Source organism: Leucoraja erinacea, chromosome 7 (assembly GCF_028641065.1).
Source record: "Leucoraja erinacea ecotype New England chromosome 7, Leri_hhj_1, whole genome shotgun sequence".
Classification (NCBI taxonomy): Eukaryota; Metazoa; Chordata; class Chondrichthyes; order Rajiformes; family Rajidae; genus Leucoraja; species Leucoraja erinaceus.
In genome coordinates this window covers 58974449-58997086 of record NC_073383.1, presented here as the reverse complement: position 1 = coordinate 58997086, position 22638 = coordinate 58974449, and the positions used below count along the sequence as shown (strand labels likewise).

Sequence of the window (22638 nt, the reverse complement as noted above, 5' to 3'; positions counted from 1 at the left end):
AGCCTTCAGCACAGGCTTGACAACACCTTTTGTATCTGCTCTCATCAAGCGTTAGTTTATCTGAGTTTTATATAAGCTCTAAGCAGTGTTATTTTTCCTAATTATTTTAATCTCTAATCTCTTGGACAAGTTTTGCCCAAGAGCCTGTTTCCATGCTGTATGACTCTATGACTCTTCATCAACTGCATATAAACCTTCATTATTTCAGATTAAAATTGTTTACCCATTATCTTCCATTTCAGTTCCTAGACATCCATGCAAGATAGCCAATGGCGGTTGCAGCAACCTTTGCCTGCTGTCTCCAGGAGGAGGATATAGGTGTGCCTGTCCCACAAATTTCTATTTGGCCGCTGATGGAAAAACTTGCCTCTCTAATTGCACTGCGAGCCAGGTATTGAATGAATGTGAAAGACTCTGTCTTTAAACATGTCATATAAACACGTTAATCTAACAAGAAGAAATATTCTGCCTCCTTGTACCAACCTTGTAAGCTTCTTTACAAATCCTGTGTCCAGGCACCACACAACAATATAATCAATCATCCATCAGTCCTGGGTAGACAAGAAACTGCAGGCGTCAAAACATTGAGCAAAAAACAAACTGCTGGATGAACTCAGAGATCATTGACTATATTTAAGAGGGAGTTAGATGTGGCCCTTGTGGCTAAAGGGATCAGGGGGTAGGAAGAGAAGGCAGGTACAGGATGCTGAGTTGGATGATCAGCCATGATCATATTGAATGGCAGTGCAGGCTCGAAGGGCTGAATGGCCTGCTCCTGCACCTATTTTCTATGTTTCTATGTTTCTATCAGGCAACTTCCCTGGAGGGAAATGGACAGGACATGCTTCCGGTTGGGACCCTTCTTCAGACTCTGATACAAGGGTCTCAAACTGAAATGTTGTCTGTCCATTTCTCGCCACAGATGCTGCCTGACCCCGTTAGCTTCTCAACACTTTGTTTTTTTTTTATACATTGATGTCCATATGACTGATGAGATCCAAATTTTTAAAATTATTTTAGAAAACCTTTTTTTTGAAAGATATATTCATGTGTTCCAATTACATGTTTCAACAACTAAGTTACAGAGAAAGGTTGAATAAGTTAGGTCTTTATTCTCTGGAGCGCAGAAGGTTAAGGGGGGACTTGATAGAGGTCTTTAAAATGATGAGAGGGATAGACAGAGTTGATGTGGACAAGCTTTTCCCTTTGAGAATAGGGAAGATTCAAACAGGAGGACATGACTTCAGAATTAAGGGACAGAAGTTTAGGGGTAACATGAGGGGGAACTTCTTTACTCAGAGAGTGGTAGCGATGTGGAATGAGCTTCCAGTGGAAGTGGTGGAGGCAGGTTCGTTGGTATCATTTAAAAATAAATTGGATAGGCATATGGATGAGAAGGGAATGGAGGGTTATGGTATGAGTGCAGGCAGGTGGGACTAAGGGAAAAAAAAGTTGTTCGGCACGGACTTGTAGGGCCGAGATGGCCTGTTTCCGTGCTGTAATTGTTATATGGTTATAGGTTAACAGTGATAATCAAATTCTCAGTATTTCCATCATTGTATCTTGAAAATGATTAGAATTTTCAGATTTCAGCACAAATTATTGCCTAGCACACTTTAGAAACATAGAAACATAGACAATAGGTGTAGGAGGAGGCCATTCGGCCCTTCGAGCCAGCATCGCCATTCATTGTGATCATGGCTGATCGTCCCCTATCAATAACCCGTGCCTTTCTCCCCATATCCCTTGACAACTTTCTGTTGTCGAATATCTATTCTTTATGGGTGTTAATTGAAATTACCTTACAGAAATACGTCGAAATATATCAAATATTTCTAAATTAAAGCAAAATATTCTAAATAAATATACCCCAAGAGAATGATGACATTGTGACACCATCACATTATGCTAGCACTGTCCCGCTGTCTGTACTCAACTCTTCCAATTTTGCCATGTCCATATTTACTTCTGCAGCTATGTGGAATTGATCAGCTTGGCAGTCCTGATTCTGCAACCATGCAGAGTAAATAATGAGCATCAACTGCGTCTTACGTAATAGAATTTGAAGGCCTACCTTTCCAAACACTCAATGTCCTGTTGACAGCTTGGCATTGTCGAAGGTTTCTTTAACTGTTATTCAATATCTCTGAACAGATTTTAATACATAAAGTAAATTAAACTTAAAATGTAAAAATAAAATAGTCTGTGTATTAGTGCAAATTCACAATTAATAACATGTCATGGTAGTGTCAAAGTACAATATTCCATTGCTGAGGTTGGTTTCTTGCAGCTGCTCACGTCAACTATCAAGTCCAATACACATAGAACACTTAAAATGGGAATTGAGTCTGTAATTGGAAAAGGGAGGCAGAAGCAAGTACTAGCTGGATGTTTGATAATCATGCCAAGAAGATTCCAGTGATTGAATAATCCTCACAATTCATTGACCATGAAGATTTAAAGCTTATCATGGCTATCTATGATTTTGTTTTTATGCATGAGGAATATGCATGTAAGGAGAAATTATACGACATTCTAATTGATCACAAAATCCATGATGAATAATTATTTTTTCAAAGTTCTCTCCTGATTGTCATGCTGTGTTATTTTTTGTGAACTCGAGCTGAAAACAGGATAGCCTCTTCACTGTTAATGAGCCTTCCAACACTTCTTTGCAAATACCAGAGATGAGGATTATTCCCCAGCTGTCTGAGCTGCCTCTAAGTCAACAACACAGAAGCCGTGAGCAGCATGGCCAACTATCTTTCGCCCCAACAGCGAAGAATAAGAGAGGCAAAATGCATGAAAGTGATTTGAAATTACTCTCCCCAAGTACTCTAAATCTTGTCAAAAAAGGCTTACTGATCAATAATAAGACTCCACTGGAAATACTGATCAATAATAAGACACCACTGTTTTATCACATGTTTTCACCAGGTTGGGTAATTGTGCATTCATAATCAAAGAATGATTTTTAACAATGGTTCAAGTTACTTTTTATTGCAATGTAAGCTGTTCATCTGAATTTTATCTGTAGTCTAATTATATAATATTTTCGTAACACTGTCTCAATAGTTTGTCTGTAGCAATGATAAATGTATTCCATTCTGGTGGAAATGTGATACAGAAGATGACTGCGGAGATGGATCAGATGAGCCTGATGATTGTCGTAAGTATTTTAAATCATTTTGCTGATTTTTTTAATGCATTTACTTGCTTCCACTTTCCAATCTACAGTAAATCCCAAGTATATCCAAATAAATATTTGCCAAAATGTAATTTTAATGAAAAATGTTTTACTTTTTTGCGGCTTATATGAAATTTCCACTGCCTACATGCAAGTAAAAATCAAAAAATTTCCATCCACACTAATGAAATTGACTACAGCATTTGAAGCCATAGAGCATGGAAACAGCTCACTGAGTCCGCATCAATTATCAACCACCTATTTACACTGATCCTACATTAATCCCATTTTTTATTCCCCTCTTATCTTCATTAGACACCTTTCTTCAAATTCTGCCACTTGCCTACACACTCAAAGAAGTTTACAATGCCATTTAATCTACCAACTCACAGGATGTGGGGGGAAACTAGAGCACCCAGGCGAAACACTCACTCACATGGAACACATGCAAACACCACACAGACAGTCATGATTGAATGCAGGAACTGTGAGGCATAAAATAAGTAATATGTTATTTTTTCATTTACTGCATCAATGACTAAATAAGAACATATTATTTATATTATGAGCCAGCCGCATTGTAGTAATAATTAGGTGGATTAAATAGATGGTTGCAACTTCTTTACATTTATTCTGCATGTGTCTTTTAAGTTTCAGAGTCACCACTCTGCATGTATCTGCATTAACTATATTTCCTTCTTTCTGTAAATTATGCTTCTTTGAACTTCCCAGCTGAATTTAAATGCAGGCCAGGTCAATTTCAATGTGGTACTGGAATATGCACTAAACCTGCCTTCATCTGTGATGGCGAGAATGACTGTGGGGACAATTCAGATGAAGCAAACTGTGGTTAGTACTGCATCTGAATTACATACCTCAACATTCAAAATAATACATTTATGTTGCTTGCCTGATATTGATTATAAATACTGAGTATATTAAATTTATTCTTAATTTTCTAGAGACACACGTTTGCCTTCCAAGTCAGTTTAAGTGCTCGCAAAAAAGACGATGCATTCCTGTTATCTTCAGATGTAATGGTCAAGATAACTGTGGGGATGGAGAGGATGAAAGTGATTGCCGTGAGTTTAAAGCACCAGCATTTAAGCATAAGAAACCATGCATCTTTCTGAATTCTAGTTAAGACTCCCAGTAGGCCCAGTATTAAATGTTCCGTGCAACTTGATATTGAGTAATGTTGTAATGTTTCTCCAGAGAGATACCAGTTTGTCAAAGGTAGGTTACTATAATAGGTTTTCTCCTGCTCTTTCCAGCTCATATTTTTCACTGCAGTCATTTTAATTGCCAACAGCTTAAGAGATGAAAAAAGAGAAAAAACCTGGACGAAAGCGGATGAAAGTTAGCCAAGGTTTTCCACTTGAGTTCCTGGAAATTATGATTCAAATGGAAGATAGCTTTAGACTTGGCTATGCGTCTCCCTTCTTTTATAGTCCCAAGCACAGATTGCCAAGCTTATGTAAAAAATAGTCATTTGGATGAAGAGTTTAATGACTGGCACATATATATGTAGATATGTTCTATGGCACACTGTGAAGCAGAATTCTTGATCAAGAAAGTTAATCATCTGAGAAACTAGTGTACATTTGTGAAAATAAAAATCCATTGGTTTTTGCAATGAATCATCATTTCTGAAAAATAATGATATTTAATAATCAGCAGAAATCCCCCCAAAATCTACAAATCTAAAGCAAAAACAGAAAATGCTGGAAATTCCTCAACAGGTCAGGCTGCATCTGTGGGAAGAAAAACTGAGTCAATGATGCAGATCAGAGACACTTTGCCAGAACTGAAAAGGTGACAGAAGAAACTTGTAAAGCTGCTATGAGAGTGGGGGAGTGGCATATCACTGATAAGGATGTTAATGGTTATAAGATGTAAACAAGGTTAACCGGTCAATGGATGAAGAGGAGAAATTGGGGAATGAAAACATAGAGAGAAGAACATCAACATACCAAGAATGTGGGAGATATGAAATTAAGTGTAGGTGAACATATCCACAGAGAGAAAAAAAAGGTGTAGTAATATTATAGATGGAAAACTGATATGGAATAAGGAATCAAGTTATTTTTAATTTTTTTATTTAATATCATGTCCAGAAAGCTGAAACATGCTTAAAAGTGCTTTGAGGTGTGTTTCTCAAACTTGCATTGGCTTTCACTGAGACAGTATTGGAAGCCACACACACAGATCGCTCAGAGTGGAAGTGAGATGGGGAATTAAAATGGCAAGCAGCAGAAAACTCATAGTCGCCTCTGAGAATCGAATGCAGACGTTCCGTGAAGCAATCACTCAATATTTGTGCAATATTTACCAGAATGCTGCTTTGAGTGGTTCAACAAACTTTGATTGTTTTCTCTGGAGCACCTGAGATTGAGGGGAGACCAGATAGAAGCTCATAAAATTGTAAGAGGCATAGACATAGTTTTCTGTTGCCTTTTATCCCAGTGTAGAAATGTCAAAGAATAGAGAGCATGTTTTTTTTAAGTGAGAGGGGCAAAGTTTAAAGGAGATATGAGTAGCAATTTTTTTTATACACAGACTGGTGGGTGCCTGGGACATGCTTCCAAGGGTGGCAGAGTCAGATACATTAGTGGTATTTAAGTGACATTTAGATAGGGACATGGATCTACAGGGAATAGAGGGATCATGTGCAGGCAGCTGAGATTAGTTTATCTTGGCATCATATTTGGTATGGATATTGGTATGGATATTGTTAGCCAATGATCTGTTCCTGTGCTATATTGTTCTGTGTTCGGGGCAGAGGAGCACATTGTGAATTCTGGATGCAATACTCTAAATTGGAAGAAGTGCAAGTGAATCACCGGTTCCAAGTGGAAAGATTGCTTAGGTTCCCAGATAGCGTGAAAAGGTGAAAGTACAAGTGTTGCTTAGTCTACAGATGTAGGGAAATTGCAGTAAGGAGAGGGGGTTTGGTGGGAATGGAAGAATGAATCAGTGAGTGGTGAAGTGAATGGCCCCTGAGAAGTACTGAAAGGACGAGGGAAATTGCAGAGAATGAGCTGTTGAGTACGGATGTTGGGTGGGTGGAAGGTGAAGGGAAATTTTACCCTTATTCTATCCCAAAGGAGAGGGTGTGAGAGCAGAAGCATGGATAATGGTTAAGATGGATGACCTGCTAGCCATGTCCACGCCTCTGCATTTTGCAACTGTGACATGTTTTGGGTTGTTCTCACGCTCTAACTGCTTCCATCCACTGAATCTTTATAGCTGATGCCCATAGTCACTCTGGTTTCACCTTATCAAAAACATTCCTCTCACCCACTCCTTTCTGCAGCTTTACAACTTTTGTCAACTTTTTTTTTCAGTTCTGACAAAGGCTCTCCAACCTGAAAGGTTTAAGGGGCTGTCACTTCCACTTGGGTGACCTAATTGGCGAGTTTAGGAGAGTTTGAAAAAATGTCACGTGGAAGACCTCCTTCGACTATGTTGAAGACTAGCTTTAACTAGCTACGAGTAGCTACGACTAACTTCGGGAAAATTGGACACCGAATAGTGGAGAGTGAAGACAACTTCCTTCGATCTCCTTCGACCTCCGACGTCCCTTTGATTATGATGAAGACTATCTATGACTACCTTCGACTACCCTCGATTATCGAAGACTAATATGCCGATCTACTATCACCAACTACGACTAAACCTACGAATAAAAAAAGTATCGATTTTTTCCATGGCGACCTTTTTTTACTCACGGGCATTTTTCCACATGTTGAAAAATACGCCGCGACCTAGCTGAGGCCTCGAGTACACGGGGACTACTCTCAAGCATGAAGGAGAGTTATAAAGACCTCCTACGACCTCGTGTCGACCACGCTGCGAGTATGAGTCGAGGGCAAACTCGCCAGAACTCACAGATTAGATCACCCAAGTGGGACAGCCCCTTAACTCTGTTTCTCTTCCCGCACATACAGACTAATCTGCTGAGCATTTCCAGCAATTTCTCTGTTTACAATGATCTTTGATTCTTTGAATCCAATGGTCCTTGTGATGACTTTGAATGATGCTCAATTCTCTAATCCATCTTTAACTGCAGAATTTCTAAGAGTTATATTCTTCAATATAAATAATTTTTTTGAAAGTGAGTCTACTAATTTAGGGGCCAACATTTTAATCATCTGTATTGCCTAATTGTAATGTGTTTAACGATGAAAACCTAGATCACTTTTTAAAGGTCTTTTAATTAATCCTATTGTGGAAAATTAATTGATTTTTAGCTATCTTGCGATGGATTTTACAGTTTCTGTTAGTTCCAAGGTTAGGATTGGTGTATGGTACTGATGTAGCTGCATGGCAGAAATTACTATGTTGTACTATAAAATATGAACCTGTCGCTAAGTAATTGCTGGTGTAATAATGCACTATTATAAATGTTTCATTTTAATGCTTCCATTATTCTTTTAATGAGTAGTCATTTCTGAGACCCAAGTTCAATTGTGATGTATAACACTTAACAATGCATGTTTCAGAAGATCTGAAGAATAAGGTTTCTTCAACTCAGTTAATACATTTATAATGAACCAATTCAATACCTCAAAATTTCTGTTCTATTCAAGCCTTAAACCAGTGTATTAATGCTCTTTTCCAAATATTCCTCATATTCTGCTTTAAAAATGAATACCAATCTGGTAATAGATGGAAACTGCTGAAGATTTGGTTTAAGTTGTTTAAGATTTGGTTCAAATTACTGATCTGATAAGGCTTTTGGCTTGAGTATTAGTTATCATTGAGCAATTGCAATTTAGTTACAGATTCTATGACTATTTATATATTTTTCAAGTGATCAGTAGTTTTAGTTTGAATTTAATACTTTTCAACCAGAATAAGAACTTTAGTAAATCATGTTCCAAGATGGTGCTCAATCTGGGCAACTGCTTGTCCACAGAAGCAGATCTGCAATCACATAATACAATCGTTCCACAAACTTAAATCTCTATTCCTACAGCAAATGTTATTCCCTTATCATGTACAGGTGCACAGCCTTTTATCCGAAGATCCAAATAACGAAAAGCTCTGAATAGCGGATATTTTTTCGGTCCTTGAAAAAAGGTCCTTGAAGACGTTCACCGAGGGCGGCCCGCAGAGGTGACAGTGGAACCTCCGGTCGGTCCTCGAAGAAAGGGGAACTATATCCCCATTCATAAAAGAGAAGGTGAGGGTATATTGCGCGGGAGGGTTAATAATTGACAATCTGCTGCTGCCTGCCCATTGAGTTAAAAAAGTTCCCACGGTAGACTCACGATACACAGTGTATCGTGAGTCTTGCGTGGGAACTTTTTAACTCAGCGGGCAGGTAGCAGCAGATTGTCGCTCCCTTCAGTTTCACCCCACCTACACCCCTCTGCTTCCCGGCCATATGTGTGACCCCTTCCCTCCCCTCTCCAGCTCCCCGCCCATTGCACCGGCGCGGGGGCTTTGCACTGTCTTCACGTCGGAGCTAGTGCCAATCACCGGAGACGTCAGGACCAACGGGACCTCGGCCCCCAGGCCCACTGCAAGCAGGGAGATCCCAGAGACCCACAGCCAGCAACAGCCCAGCCCCGCTCCAACTACAGAGGAACACGCTCCCCGTAGGGACAGAAGCTGATGGTGTGCAAAGTACGTCTTGGTCTTGGGGTTGTGGATGAGGGGGCGCAGTTCGGGCTGTGACGTCTCCGGCCACCCCCCTGTACAGGAGCTGAGACTGGGAACTGTGGGGTTGTTTGCAGTTGCAGAGGGAGGGGGCAAGGGCGGTACAGTTCCCAGTCTCAGCTCCATTCCATGGGGGTGACCGGAGACGTCAGGACCAACGGGACATCGACTGCAAGCACGGAGATCCCAGAGACTCACAGCCAGCAGCAACTCTAGCCCAGCCCCGCTCCAACTCCAGAGGAACCCGGGTTGCGGATGAGGGGGCGCAGCTCGGGCTGTGGTGAACTGCCACTTGTCGCTGTAGCGGCGCATCGGGGAGCGGGTTCCTGTTGGTCCTGACGTCTCCGTCCATCCCCCTGGACAGGAGCTGAGAGACGTCAGGACCACCAGAAGCCGCTCCCCGATGGGCCGAGACGGCGACAAGTGGCAGTTCGCCCACAGCCCGACCTGCGCCCCCTCATCGGGACACCGACCCCCAGGCCCACTGCAAGCACGGAGATCCCAGAGACTCACAGCCAGCAACAACTCTAGCCCTGCCCCGCTCCATCTCCAGAGGAACCCGGGTTGCGGATGAGGGGCCGCAGCTCGGGCTGTGGGCGAACTGCCACTTGTCGCCGTAGTGGCCCATCAGGAAGCGGATTCCTCTGGAGTTGGAGGGACAGGGAGACACAGCGGATTTTGAGAATGGTGGGTAATCACTTCCAAAGTTCTGCCCACACAGTCAGTACACCTCTCCTATACTTGTCTTCCGCACTAAGATCATCTCGCAGAGAATGATCCCAAACTAACCCTCCCTATTCTCTCCTATTCTGCAAGAAAAAACTACATTGAAGACTCAAACTCACAATTGAGTAACTGCCGGGATCGAGGCGCAAACTCGCGACCTTGCGGATATGAGCCGAGCACTCTACCACTACGCTAAAAATCTTCCATTCCGAAAGCCGAAAAATTCTGAAAAGTGTCTGGTTCCAAGGCTTTCGGATAAAAGGTTGTGCACCTGTATCTATACACTCTAAATGGCTCGATTGTAACCAAGTATTGTCTTTCTGCTCACCGGATAGCATGCAGCAAAAACTTTTCACTACATAAACTGCACTAAAACTTATGTACAGGACTGAATTTTGTATTGAATATTGCCATTAACAATACTGAATATTACACGCTCACATTTTTTTGCTCATAATGTTTTGACTGAAGATTTTTAACTTTGCCCCTAGCTGAAGTTACCTGTTCTCCAAACCAGTTCCAGTGCGCTGTCACCAAGCGATGCATTCCTGAAGAATGGGTCTGTGACAAGGATCATGACTGTGCGGATGGCTCTGATGAATCGAATTGCAGTAAGCTCTTTATGAATTGATTCAAATGCAAATTGAAGATCTAATTATAATTTGTCATGAAGGGCATATTGCTAAATTTGTACTTGATAATGAGTGAGAACCACACATAATTTGTAATGGATTTGTGGATAACATCAACATGGACTAACAAGACATTAATATTAGCTTTCGACAGAGAACATATTTGCTTCTACAAATAACGTCCTGCAGCACGAAAACAGGTCCAACTAGTTCATGCCGACCAAGATAATTCATCTATGCTAGTCACATTTAACCTATATTAAGATAATTAACCTATGCTAGTCACATTTAACCTATCTTAACCTATTTAAGACTATATTTTGTCCCCCCCCCGGACCATTCCTATCAATGTACCTCTCTTTTAAATGTTGTTATTTTACCACCCAAACCCCTCTGGCATCACATTGCATATACCCACCACCCTCTGAGTGAAAAAATTGCCCCTCATGTTCCTCCCACATCTTATGTCATTTGGTTCTCAATTTCCCTACTCTAGATAAAATATCCTGTCAATTCCCCTCATGATTTTATGCATCTCCATACGATCACCCCCCAGACTACAATGTCGCAAGGAATATAGTCCGACCTTGTTCAATCTTTCCCTGTAACTCAAATCCTCGAGTCCAGGCAACATCCTTGTAAATCTTTGCTGCACTCTTTCCACCTTGATGACATCTTTCCTATGGAAGAGTCCCAAAGCTGAACATAATAATCCAAATGCTGCCTCACTAAATTCTTATGCAACTTTAGCATAATATCCCAACTTCTATACTCAATATCCTGACTAATGAAGGGCAATATACCAAAACCCATATTTACTACTCTATCTATGCGTGATGCCAAATACAGGGAACTCTGTACCTGTACTCCTATATACAGTGGCTTGAAAAAGTATTCATACCCCTTGAACTTTTCCACATTTTGTCACGTTACAACCACAAACGTAAATGTATTTTATTGGGAATTTATGTGATAGACTAACACAAAGTGGTGCATAATTGTGAAGTGGAAGGAAAATTATACATGGTTTTCAAATTTTTTTACAAATAAAAAACTGAAAAGTGTGGTGTGCAAAAGTATTCAGCCCCCCTGAGTCAATACTTTGTAGAACCACCTTTCGCTGCAATTACAGCTGCAAGTCTTTTGAGGTATGTCTCTACCAGCTTTGCACATCTAGAGACTGAAATTTTTGCCCATTCTTCTTTGCAAAATAGTTCAAGCTCAGTCAGATTGGATGGAGAGCATCTGTGAACAGCAATTTTCAAGTCTTGCCAGAGATTCTCAATTGGATTTAGGTCTGGACTTTGACTGGGCCATTCTAACACATGAATATGCGTTGATCTAAACCATTCCATTGTAGCTTTCGTTCCGTTGTCCTGCTGGAAGGTGAACCTCCGCCCCAGTCTCAAATCTTTTGCAGACTCTAACAGGTTTTCTTCCATGATTGCCCTGTATTTGGCTCCATCCATCTTCCCATCAACTCTGACCAGCTTCCCTGTCCCTGCTGAAGAAAAGCATCCCTCCAGCATGATGCTGCCACCATCATCTTTCACAGTGGGGATGGTGTGTTCAGGGTGATGTGCAGTGTTAGTTTTCCGCCACTCATAGCGTTTTGCATTTAGGCCAAAAACTTCAATTTTGGTCTCATCTGACCAGAGCACCTTCCTCCACATGTTTGCTGTGTCCCCCACATGGCTTGTGGCAAACTGCAAACGGGACTTCTTATGGCTTTTTTTCAACAATGCCTTTCTTCTTGCCACTCTTCCATAAAGGCCTGATTTGTGGAGTGCACGACTAATAGTTGTCCTGTGGACAGATTCTCCCACCTGAGCTGTGGATTTCTGCAGCTCCTCCAGAGTTACCTTGGGCCTTTTGGCTGCTTCTCTGATCAATGCTCTCCTTGCCCGGCCTGTCAGTTTAGGTGGACTGCCATGTCTTGGTAGGTTTGCAGTTGTGCCATACTCTTTCCATTTTTGGATGATGGATTGAACAGTGCTCCGTGAGATGTTCAAAGCTTGGGATATTTTTTTATAACCTAACCCTGCTTTAAACTTCTCCACAACTTTATTCCTGACCTGTCTGGTGTGTTCCTTGGGCTTCATGATGCTGTCTGTTCACTAATGTTCTCTAACAAAGCTCTGAGGCCTTCACAGAACAGCTGTATTTATACTGAGATTAGATTACACACAAGTGGACTCTATTTACTAATTAGGTGACTTTTGAAGGCAATTGGTTGCACTGGATTTTATTTAGGGGTATCAGAGTAAAGGGGGCTGAATACTTTTGCACGCCACACTTTTCAGTTTTTTATTTGTAAAACAATTTGAAAACCATGTATCATTTTCCTTCCACTTCACAATTATGCGCCACTTTGTGTTGGTCTATCACATAAAATCCCAATAAAATACATTTATGTTTGTGGTTGTAACGTGACAAAATGTGGAAAAGTTCAAGTGGTATGAATACTTTTGCAAGCCACTGTACCTCTGCTCTACAGTACTCCCAAAGAACTGTGTATATTTGACCTGGTTTGACTTCCCAAAAAGCAACACTTCACACTTATCTGTATTGAACTCCATTAGCCATTTTCTGCCCACTTGCCCAGCTGATCAAGATCCTGCTGTAAATTTTGATAACCATCTCCAGTGTCCTCGATACCACCCACTTTAGTGTCTCAAATTATTTCTTAAAACTGCAATTTTAGCCCTTTTAACTTTCCTTAATGGTTATGAGTAGTGGAATGTGTCAGCCATAGATATGTCAGAATTGTTCTCATTATTCATTTCCTTCAGAAATGAGCAATTAGATATTTTGTCTGAAGAAGGGTTTCGACCCGAAATGTTGCCTATTTCCTTCGCTCCATAGTTGCTGCCTCACCCGCTGCGTTTCTCCAGCATTTTTCTCTACCTTAGATTTTTTTATGCCAGTTGAAGTTAATGATATCAGCATGCAAGAGGGTGATCTAGAAGGATAATACCACTGAGAACTGACAGTGTATTTGCAGTGTGATGCCTGGGCTTGTCTATTCTTTCTGTAAAAATGGAAGTATGTTTTCAATAAGAAATAGAAGATCGAGGCCCTGGGACACTATGTAAAATTACCAAGATTATTCACTTCTTGTTCAAGCTGTACAACATGACTTTTTTTTCCATCCCTGCCCCTCTCTCTGGACTTAGCAGAAAAATGGCTCCTGTCACCAGCCAGCTCTCATGCGGAACAAAAGCATGTCCCTTACCCAACACCTGCTACCAGAGAGGGAAACATGGGAATGATAAATGCAATAGATAACATCATCCCCAAGTGAAAGATTTAAAGAAATAATAGAGGTTAATTCAGGTCCTTTAGCATTCTAGAATGCACACTTAAATAAAAAACCTACTGCAATTTTTTTTTTCTGTATTATTGCCGTTAATCTTTAGTAGAAGGCTTCAATATTTCCTGGTTATGGCTGTCTTAATTGTGCAAATTTGGTTAAATGATAAATACAAATACAGTTACAGACATTTTTCAGGATATTTATAAATAAATGTGATGCATATTTTAATTCAATTTACTTTAGCATGCATTTATTTATTTAATGGTTGTTTATTGCTGTGGAAGCTTGGAAAGTATATGTTCTCAATGGTTCTTAACCCCCGACCGTTCACTTCAGACTATACACATATTGACATAGAAGGCATGAGGAGCCCAAGCAAAGTGTGGTACCTTTTTCTTAAAGGTTTCTTCACAGATCATGTCTCTGAAACTTTCTGTAAACTACAGAGGGTACTTACTATACATGAATCAGTCCTTAAGGGAGTGAAAATCTTAAAGTTAACAACAATCAATATTAAATGTACTTCAAATCGTTATATTATGGATGTAGTTATTAAGTATCATAATATTATCAACTCAGTGATACAAAGCTAATGACCTTCAGGCATTTCTCAGACACAAGAGCAAACACCAGGAGACAGAAAGTCCTGTTATAATAAAACTGAAAATGTTGCAAATTCTTAGCAGGTCATGCAACATCTACGCAGACCGAAAGAGAGATAGCGTGTCAGGTCAATGAAACTTCTTGTCATCTGATATGTCATCCAAGAGGTCCTACTATCAGACTCATCACCGCTGCCAACATTTCGATTCTCAAATCTAATCAAAGAAAAGGAAAAAGTAATTTACTTGTAAGGGATAAGATTGTATAATCGTGAGCAACAAAAACATTGTTGACAGTTGTTTGTAGCTCATCATATAGTAGTCATTATATTATGCACAGCATAAACCAGGAAATTGGAGATGTTGGCAACAGGGGCACACTGTCATCATAGGTCATCTTAATCCACATACAGTAGTCTGGATGAGTCAAGTTAGCTGTAATACAGGGCAGGACAAATTCATGGGCAGTATATGAATTTTTTTTTTTTTTTAAACCATTATGTTCAGGACTCAATTACATGTCCTCCCCAGCTTAGGAATGGCTGTTGTTTGTACATCCTGTGTAATTATCCTCTCTACAGCTTACCCCCTTAGTCTAGTTCAGTAAAACACCGAGTCAAGCACTGGATCAACTAATTCTTAATTACACAAATGAACTTCCTATATGATACCTAAAGGGCCTGTCCCACTTGGGCGACCTAATCCGCGAGTTCTGGTGAATTTGCCCTCGACTCATTCTCGCAGCATGGTCAACACGAGGTCGGTCGTAGGTGGTCTTCGTAACTCTCCTTCATGCTCGAGAGTGGTCTCCGTGTACTCGAGGCGTCAGCTATTTCGTGGCGTTTTTTTCAATATGTTAAAAATTGCCCGCGAGTAAAAAAAGGTTGCCATGGAAAAAATCGACACTTTTTTTACTTGTCGTTTAGTCATAGTAGGTCGTAGTGTACTGTTCTGGATGTCAGATGTGGGAGGTCATGGAGTCGGATCGCCCTCCAGACGTCCACATCTGCACCAGGTGCATCGAGATGGGGCTCCTAAGGGACCGTATTAGGATCCTGGGGCAGCAGCTCAATGACCTCTGTCTGGTCAGGGAGAGTGAGGAGGTCATAGAGAGGAGTTATAGGGAGGTGGTCAATCCAAAACCACGGGAGAGAGACATGTGGGTCACGCTAAGGAAGGGCAAGGGATGCAGGGACGAGTGAGTGCTCCAATGTCGGTACACCTTGCAAATAAGTACTCCTGTTTGAGTACGGATGGGGGTGACAGCCTGCCCGGGGGTAGCGACAGCGGACGGGCCTCCAGCACAGAGACCGGCCCTGTTGCTCCAAAAGGTAGGGACAAAAAGAAGAGGACAATAGTAATTGGGGACTCTATTGTTAGGGGGTCGGATAGGCGATTCTGTGAACGCAGTCAGGAGACCAGGATGGTGGTCTGCCATCCTGGTGCCAAGGTCTCGGACGTGTCTCAACGCGTCCAAGATATCCTGAAATCAGAGGGATAGGAGCCTGAGGTTGTGGTACATATAGGTACCAATGACATAGGTAAAAAAAGGGAAGAGGTCCTGAAGGGAGGATTTAGGGAGTTGGGTGGAGAGTTAAGGAAAAGGACCAAAAAGGTAACAATCTCAGGATTACTGCCTGTGCCATGCGACAGTGAGAGTAGGAATGGAGCGAGGTGGAGGATGAACGCGTGGCTGAAAGACTGGTGCAGAGGGCAGGGATTCAAGTTTGGGACTTCTTTTGGGGAAGGTGGGACCTGTACAGAAAGGATGGGTTGCACTTGAACCCGAGGGGGACCAATATCCTGGCGGGGAAATTTGCAAAGGCTACTGGGGAGACTTTAAACTAGAATGGTTGGGGCGAGGGACTCAAATAGAGAAAGCTAGTAGACAGAATGGGAGGCAGGAAGCAGAAAAGGGAAGCACTCGGACACAAGAGGAGAAAGAAGAAAAAGGAAATAAACAGAGAATAAGAGACGGGGGGTTTCTTAAATGTGCATATTTTAATACTTGGAGCATTGTAAGAAAGGTGGATGAGCTTAGAGTCTGGATAGACACTTGGAAGTATGATGTTGTGGCGATCAGTGAAACATGGTTGCAGGAGGGCTGTGATTGGAAACTAAATATGCCAGGATTTCGTTGCTTCAGGTGTGATAGAATTGGAGGGGCAAGAGTGGAGGTGTTGCATTGCTTATCAAGGAAGATATTACAGCAGTGCTTTGACAGGATAGATTGGAGGGCTCATCTAGGGAGGCTATTTGGGTGGAACTGAGAAGTGGGAAAGGTGTAGCAACACTTATAGGGGTGTATTATAGACCGGCAAATGGGGAACGAGAATTGGAAGAGCAAATATGTAAGGAGATTGCAGATATTAGTAGTAAGCACAAGGTAGTGATTGTGGGAGATTTCAACTTTCCCCACATTGACTGGGAAACACATTCCGTAAATGGGATGGATGGTTTGGAGTTTGTAAAATGTGTGCAGGATAGTTTTTTGCAGCAATACAGAGAGGTACCTACTAGAGGAGGGGCAGTGCTGGACCTCCTGTTAGGAAATGAGACGGGACAGGTGGCGGAGGTATGCGTTGGGGAGCACTTCGGGTCCAGTGATCACAATACCATTAGTTTCAATATAATTATGGAGAGGGTCAGAACTGGACCTAGGGTTTAGATTTTTGATTGGAGAAAGGCTAACTTTGATGAGATGCGAAATGATTTAAAAGGAGTGAACTGGGACATTTTGTTTTATGGGAAGGATGTAGAAGAGAAATGGAGGACATTTAAAGGGGAAATTTTAAGAGTACTGAATCTTTATGTTCCTGTTTGGTTGAAAGGAAACAGTAAAAATTGGAAAGAGCCCTGGTTTTCAAGGGAAATTGGACATCTTGTTCGGAAAAAGAGGGAGATCTACAATAATTATAGGCAGCATGAAGTAAATGAGGTGCTTGAGGAGTATAAGGAATGTAAAAAGAATCTTAAGAAAGAAATTAGAAAAGCTAAAAGAAGATATGAGAGCTATCTGCAGAGCCAAAAGAGATGGGGGAGATATTGAACAATTTATTTTCTTCGGTATTCACCAAGGAGAAGGATATTGAATTATGTGAGGTAAGGGAAACTAGTAGGGAAGCTAGTGTAGAAATAGCCGGGGCTATGACAGAAATATTTCAAATGTCATTAGAAACGGGAATAGTCCCTGAGGATTGGCGTACCGCGCATGTTGTTCCATTGTTTAAAAAGGGGTCTAAGAGTAAACCTAGCAATTATAGACCTGTTAGTTTGACTTCAGTGGTGGGCAAATTAATGGAAAAGATACTTAGAGATAATATGTATAAGCATCTGGATAAACAGGGTCTGATTAGGAAGTCAGCATGGATTTGTGCCTGGAAGGCCATGTTTGACTAATCTTCTTGAATTTTTTGAAGAGGTTACTAGGGAAATTGACGAGGGTAAAGCAATGGATGTTGTCTATATGGACTTTAGTAAGGCATTTGACAAGGTTCCTCATGGAAGGTTGGTTAAGAAGGTTCAACTGTTGGGTATAAATGCAGGAGTAGCAAGATGGATTCAACAGTGGCTGAATGGGAGACGCCAGAGTGTAATGGTGGATGGCTGTTTGTCGGGTTGGAGGCAGGTGACTAGTGGGGTGCCTCAGGGATCTGTGTTGGGTCCTTTGTTGTTTGTCATGTATATCAATTAACTGGACGAAAGTGTTGTACATTGGATTAGTAAGTATGCAGATGATACCAAGTTGTGGATAATGAAGAGGATTTAAGTCTACAGAGTGATTTAGGCCATTTGGAAGAATGGGCTGAAAGATGGCAGATGGAGTTTAATGCTGATAAATGTTAGGTGCTACACCTTGGCAAGACAAATCAAAATAGGACGTACATGGTAAATGGTAGGGAATTGAAGAATACAGTTGAACAGCGGGATCTGGGAATAACCGTGCATAGTTCCTTGAAGGTGGAATCGCATATAGATAGGGTGGTAAAGAAAGCTTTTGGTATGCTAGCCTTTATAAATCAGAGCTGAGTATAGAAGCTGGGATGTAATGTTAAAATTGTACAAGGCATTGGTGAGACGAAATCTGAAGTATGGTGTACAATTTTGGTCGCCCAATTATAGGAAGGATGTCAACAAAATAGAGAGTACAGAGGAGATTTACTAGAATGTTGCCTGGGTTTCAACAACTAAGTTACAGAGAAAGGTTGATTAAGTTAGGTCTTTATTCTCTGGAGCACAGAAGGTTAAGGGGGGACTTGATAGAGGTCTTTAAAATGATGAGAGGGATAGACAGAGTTGGTGTGGACAAGCTTTTCCATTTGAGAATAGGCTCCGGAGCCTCGAGGTCGCCAGCTCTGCCATTAGGCCTCTGCGCAGACGGAGGCAGAAAAGGGGGACACGACAAGAAAGTCGCATTCCCCCGAAGGGAGAGACAGAAAGCCCAGCATCTCTGGAGAAAAGGAATAGGTGACGTTTCGGGTCAGGTTGGGAAAAAGGGTTTCAACCCGAAACGTCACCTATTCCTTTTCTCCAGAGATGCTGCCTAACCGCTGAGCTAGTCCAGCATTTTGTGTCTATCATCTATGTTAAATTTATTGTTTGTGTGCAAAATTATTTAATTTCTTGACATTTAGAATAATTATAGAAAGTTCTGATAAGAATAATCATGGTAACGTAATTCAAGATGTTTAGGTTTGAAGGCTCCATTCCTCTGGGTTGTGCTCCATTCCTCTGGTAGTTTCTGTACTTTTCTTTAATCACAGGTAATCACTGGAGTAGGTAACTCAACATGCAATCTTCACATTTTCTACAGGAAACTCTCTGCGCTACACAGAATAAGTCCCCATTGTGGGCCGAGACTGACTGACAAAATTCTTATACAACATACAATTAGCAGTTATATAACAGTAACTACAGCAACAATAACAAAAATATTACTGTACAATAAACAACAAAAAGCCATACGATAAACTAAGATTACAGTAACTATGAAATATCTTCTGCACACTGGTGCAATGATTCCCATTGTATAATCCTGCAGCTGATCTCAATTATTCTTGTCAAATGTGACAGAATACAATGACCATATGCATACCAGAGCATTGGGAATAATATGTTGCTTGTATAATGTTAGATCTTTGTGAGTTAAGGGCTGTAATAAAAGCTGTTTTGTTATATTTTTGATTGGCTTCAGCTCAGATTGCATGTGGCACAGAGGACTTTCACTGCAAAGGCACAAGCAGATGCGTTCCTGCACGATGGAAATGTGATGGAGAGGATGACTGTGGAGATGGATCTGATGAACCAAGAGAAGAATGTGGTATGTTTTATTCTTGGATGCTAATAGCAAAACAGATTTTAAATATAAATATTTATTGATTATATGATGAATATTGCCATTTGGTTTTGAATATGAGAGGAGGGTGTGGGTCACATTATTTAACATTCTGTGCTAGGAATCCTTTGGTAAAGCCCACTCCTCAATCTCTGAAAACAAATGTGTGACTTTGAGAACAGACAATTGTAATGACTCTGTGGTTTACATAATGGGTGTGAAATTGAGATTGGCAATGAATGTTGGTCGTAAGCCATAGCAAGCATTCAGGGACCAAAATCTTTTCGTTGAGTTTTATTCTATCCCTAACTTCGCTTATCAGCCACAGTTGCCTCCTACTCCATTTAGAATCTTTCCTCCTTTTTGGAATGAAATGATCCTGCGTCTTCCGGATTATGCCCATAAATTCCTGCCATTGCTGTTCCACCGTCATTCCTACTAGGATCCCTTTCCAGTCTACCTTGGCCAGCTCCCCTCTCATGCCTTCATAGTCCCCTTTGTTCAACTGCATCACTAACATTTCCGATTTAACCTTCTCCTTCTCAAATTGCAGATTAAAACTAATCATATTATGATCACTACCTCCAAGTGGTTCCTTTACCTCTAGATCTCTTATCAAATCTGGTTCATTGGACAACACTAAATCCAGAATTGCCTTTTCTCTGGTCGGCTCCATTACAAGCTGCTCTAAGAATCCATCTCGGAGGCACTCTACAAACTCTCTTTCTTGGGGTCCTGAACCAACCTGATTTTCCCAGTCTACCTGCATATTGAATCCCCTCATCACCACAGTGACATTACCTTTGTTACATACTAGTTTTAACTCCTGCTGCAACTTACACCCAACATCCGGGTTTCTATTTGGGGGTCTGTACATAACACCAATTAGTGTCTTCTTGCCTTTGCAATTCCTCAACTCAATCCACAGTGACTCTACCTCATCAGTCCCTATGTCTTCCCTCACAAGGTTCTAAATGCAATCCCTTACCAGCAGAGCTACCCCCCTTCCTCTGCCCACCTGGCTGTCCATATAATATAACCATATAACAATTACAGCACGGAAACAGGCCATCTCAACCCTTCTAGTCCGTGCCGAACACGTATTCTCCTCTAGTCCCATATACCTGCGCTCAGACCATAACCCTCCATTCCTTTCCCGTCCATATAACTATCCAATTTATTTTTAAATGATAAAAACGAACCTGCCTCCACCACCTTCACTGGAAGCTCATTCCACACAGCCACCACTCTCTGAGTAAAGAAGTTCCCCCTCACGTTACCCCTAAACTTCTGTCCCTTCATTCTCAAGTCATGTCCCCTTGTTTGAATCTTCCCTAATCTCAGTGGGAAAAGCTTATCCACGTCAACTCTGTCTATCCCTCTCATCATTTTAAAGACCTCTATCAAGTCCCCCCTTAACCTTTTGTGCTCCAAAGAATAAAGCCCTAACTTGTTCAACGTTTCTCTGTAACTTAGTTGCTGAAGCCCAGGCAACATTCTAGTAAATCTCCTCTGTACTCTCTATTTTGTTGACATCCTTCCTATAATTGGGCGACCAAAATTGTACACCATACTCCAGATTTGGTCTCACCAATGCCTTATACAATTTTAACATTACATCCCAACTTCTATACTCAACGTCCTTTCAATAGGATGTATAACCCTTAATATTAAGTTCCCATACCCGATCCTCCTGCAGCCACATCTCAGTAATCCCCACAATGTCATATCTACCAACTTCTAACTGTGCCTCAAGCTCATCTACTTTACTTCTTATACTTCGTGCATTCATATACTTATTTTTAATTCCTTACGCATCTCACCTTTCACATCGATCCCTATTACACTTGGCCATACTCTCCTATCCCTTTGTAAGCTTTCTTTCCCGTTAATTCTGGGGTAATTAATTATCCCTTTACTCCCTTTCCCTTTAACTCCATCCTTGACTATCCCATTTGACACCGCCCCCCCCCCCCCCCCCCCCCCCCCCCCCCCCCCCCCCCCCCCCCCCCCTTTAGTATAAAACAACCTGTGTAGCAGTGGCAAACCTGCCTGTCAGAATGCCGGTTCCCCCATCTGTTAATCTATCAATTATTCATGGCACCCTGTTTAGTGCAAAGCCCTTGATGTGTTTTAGTGGGTTTAGGTGGCAGAATGATTTTTAACCTGATCTCTTTAATCATTCAAACCATTCAACCTGTATTCAGCAACGCATGAATCTTTCAACGACAGATCCGAAGTACCTGTTCAACTCTTCTGCCATTCCTTGGTCCCCATAATAATTTCACCCGTGTCTGCCTTCAAGGGACCCACATTTGACTTTACTAATCTTTTTCCCTTAACATATCTAAAGAAGCTTTTACTGTCATTCTTTATATTCCTGGCCAGCTTCCCCTCGCACTTCTTCTTTTCAGCCCGTATTTCCCGTTTTGTTTCCTTCTGTTGTCCTATGAAAGTTTTCCAATCGTCTGGGTTCCGGCTACTCTTTGCTATGTTATACATCTTTTATTTTAGTTTTATTCCATCCCTAACTTCTCTTGTCAATCACAGTAAGAGAAACTTAAATAAAAATAATTCCTGGACCATGTTCATATCCAGGTATGTACTCAGTTTGAAACAGTCAATAATAGAGCGTTGGGTTCATTTATTAAAGATACATGCTTTGCATTATATGCTGAAAAAGAGTTGAGTACATTAATTATTTATTTTGTTGAGAATTATGGATCTATTTCTTGAACATTTTGTGGGGATTGGAAAACAGAACTAATACCTATTACCCCCCCCCCCCCCTTTAAAGAAGGATAATAAATCAATTTTTGATATCAAACAAAATGTGTCTCTCAAATATTTTTAGTATTTCATATCTTTCCCTTGGGGCTTTTTGTTTTTTGATTCAAGTATCAGCATCGCACCTGCTTACAGAATCATTTTTTTTTATTTCCGAGGCTCAAATATGTTTTTCATCAAATCTCTTGATAGTTAAAATGCTCCTAGCACTTTCCCAGAACTGGTGTCAGCCTTTATACCTGAAAACTTATTTTTTTCTGTTTTAATCTTCAAATAATAAAGTTGATTTTTTAATGTTCTTCTATTGTGCTTGGAGAGCCTGCAATCATTACCATAATTTCTGATTTCAATTTAGTGCATCCTCTTGAGCTTGGCTTATCTCTTTC

At 41.1% G+C, this 22638-nt stretch overlaps 1 protein-coding gene across 1 annotated transcript in view; it reads left to right on the top strand.

Annotated features, from left to right (window-relative positions):
• LOC129699151 (low-density lipoprotein receptor-related protein 1-like) overlaps positions 1–22638 on the top strand; it is an 877455-nt gene that overhangs the window by 700319 nt on the left and 154498 nt on the right. The window contains exons 56-61 of the mRNA XM_055638819.1: positions 243–391; positions 3076–3169; positions 3920–4036; positions 4150–4269; positions 10072–10191; positions 19325–19450. Of these exons, the coding sequence (XP_055494794.1) occupies positions 243–391; positions 3076–3169; positions 3920–4036; positions 4150–4269; positions 10072–10191; positions 19325–19450 (726 nt within the window). The remainder of the gene's footprint in view (positions 1–242; positions 392–3075; positions 3170–3919; positions 4037–4149; positions 4270–10071; positions 10192–19324; positions 19451–22638) is intronic.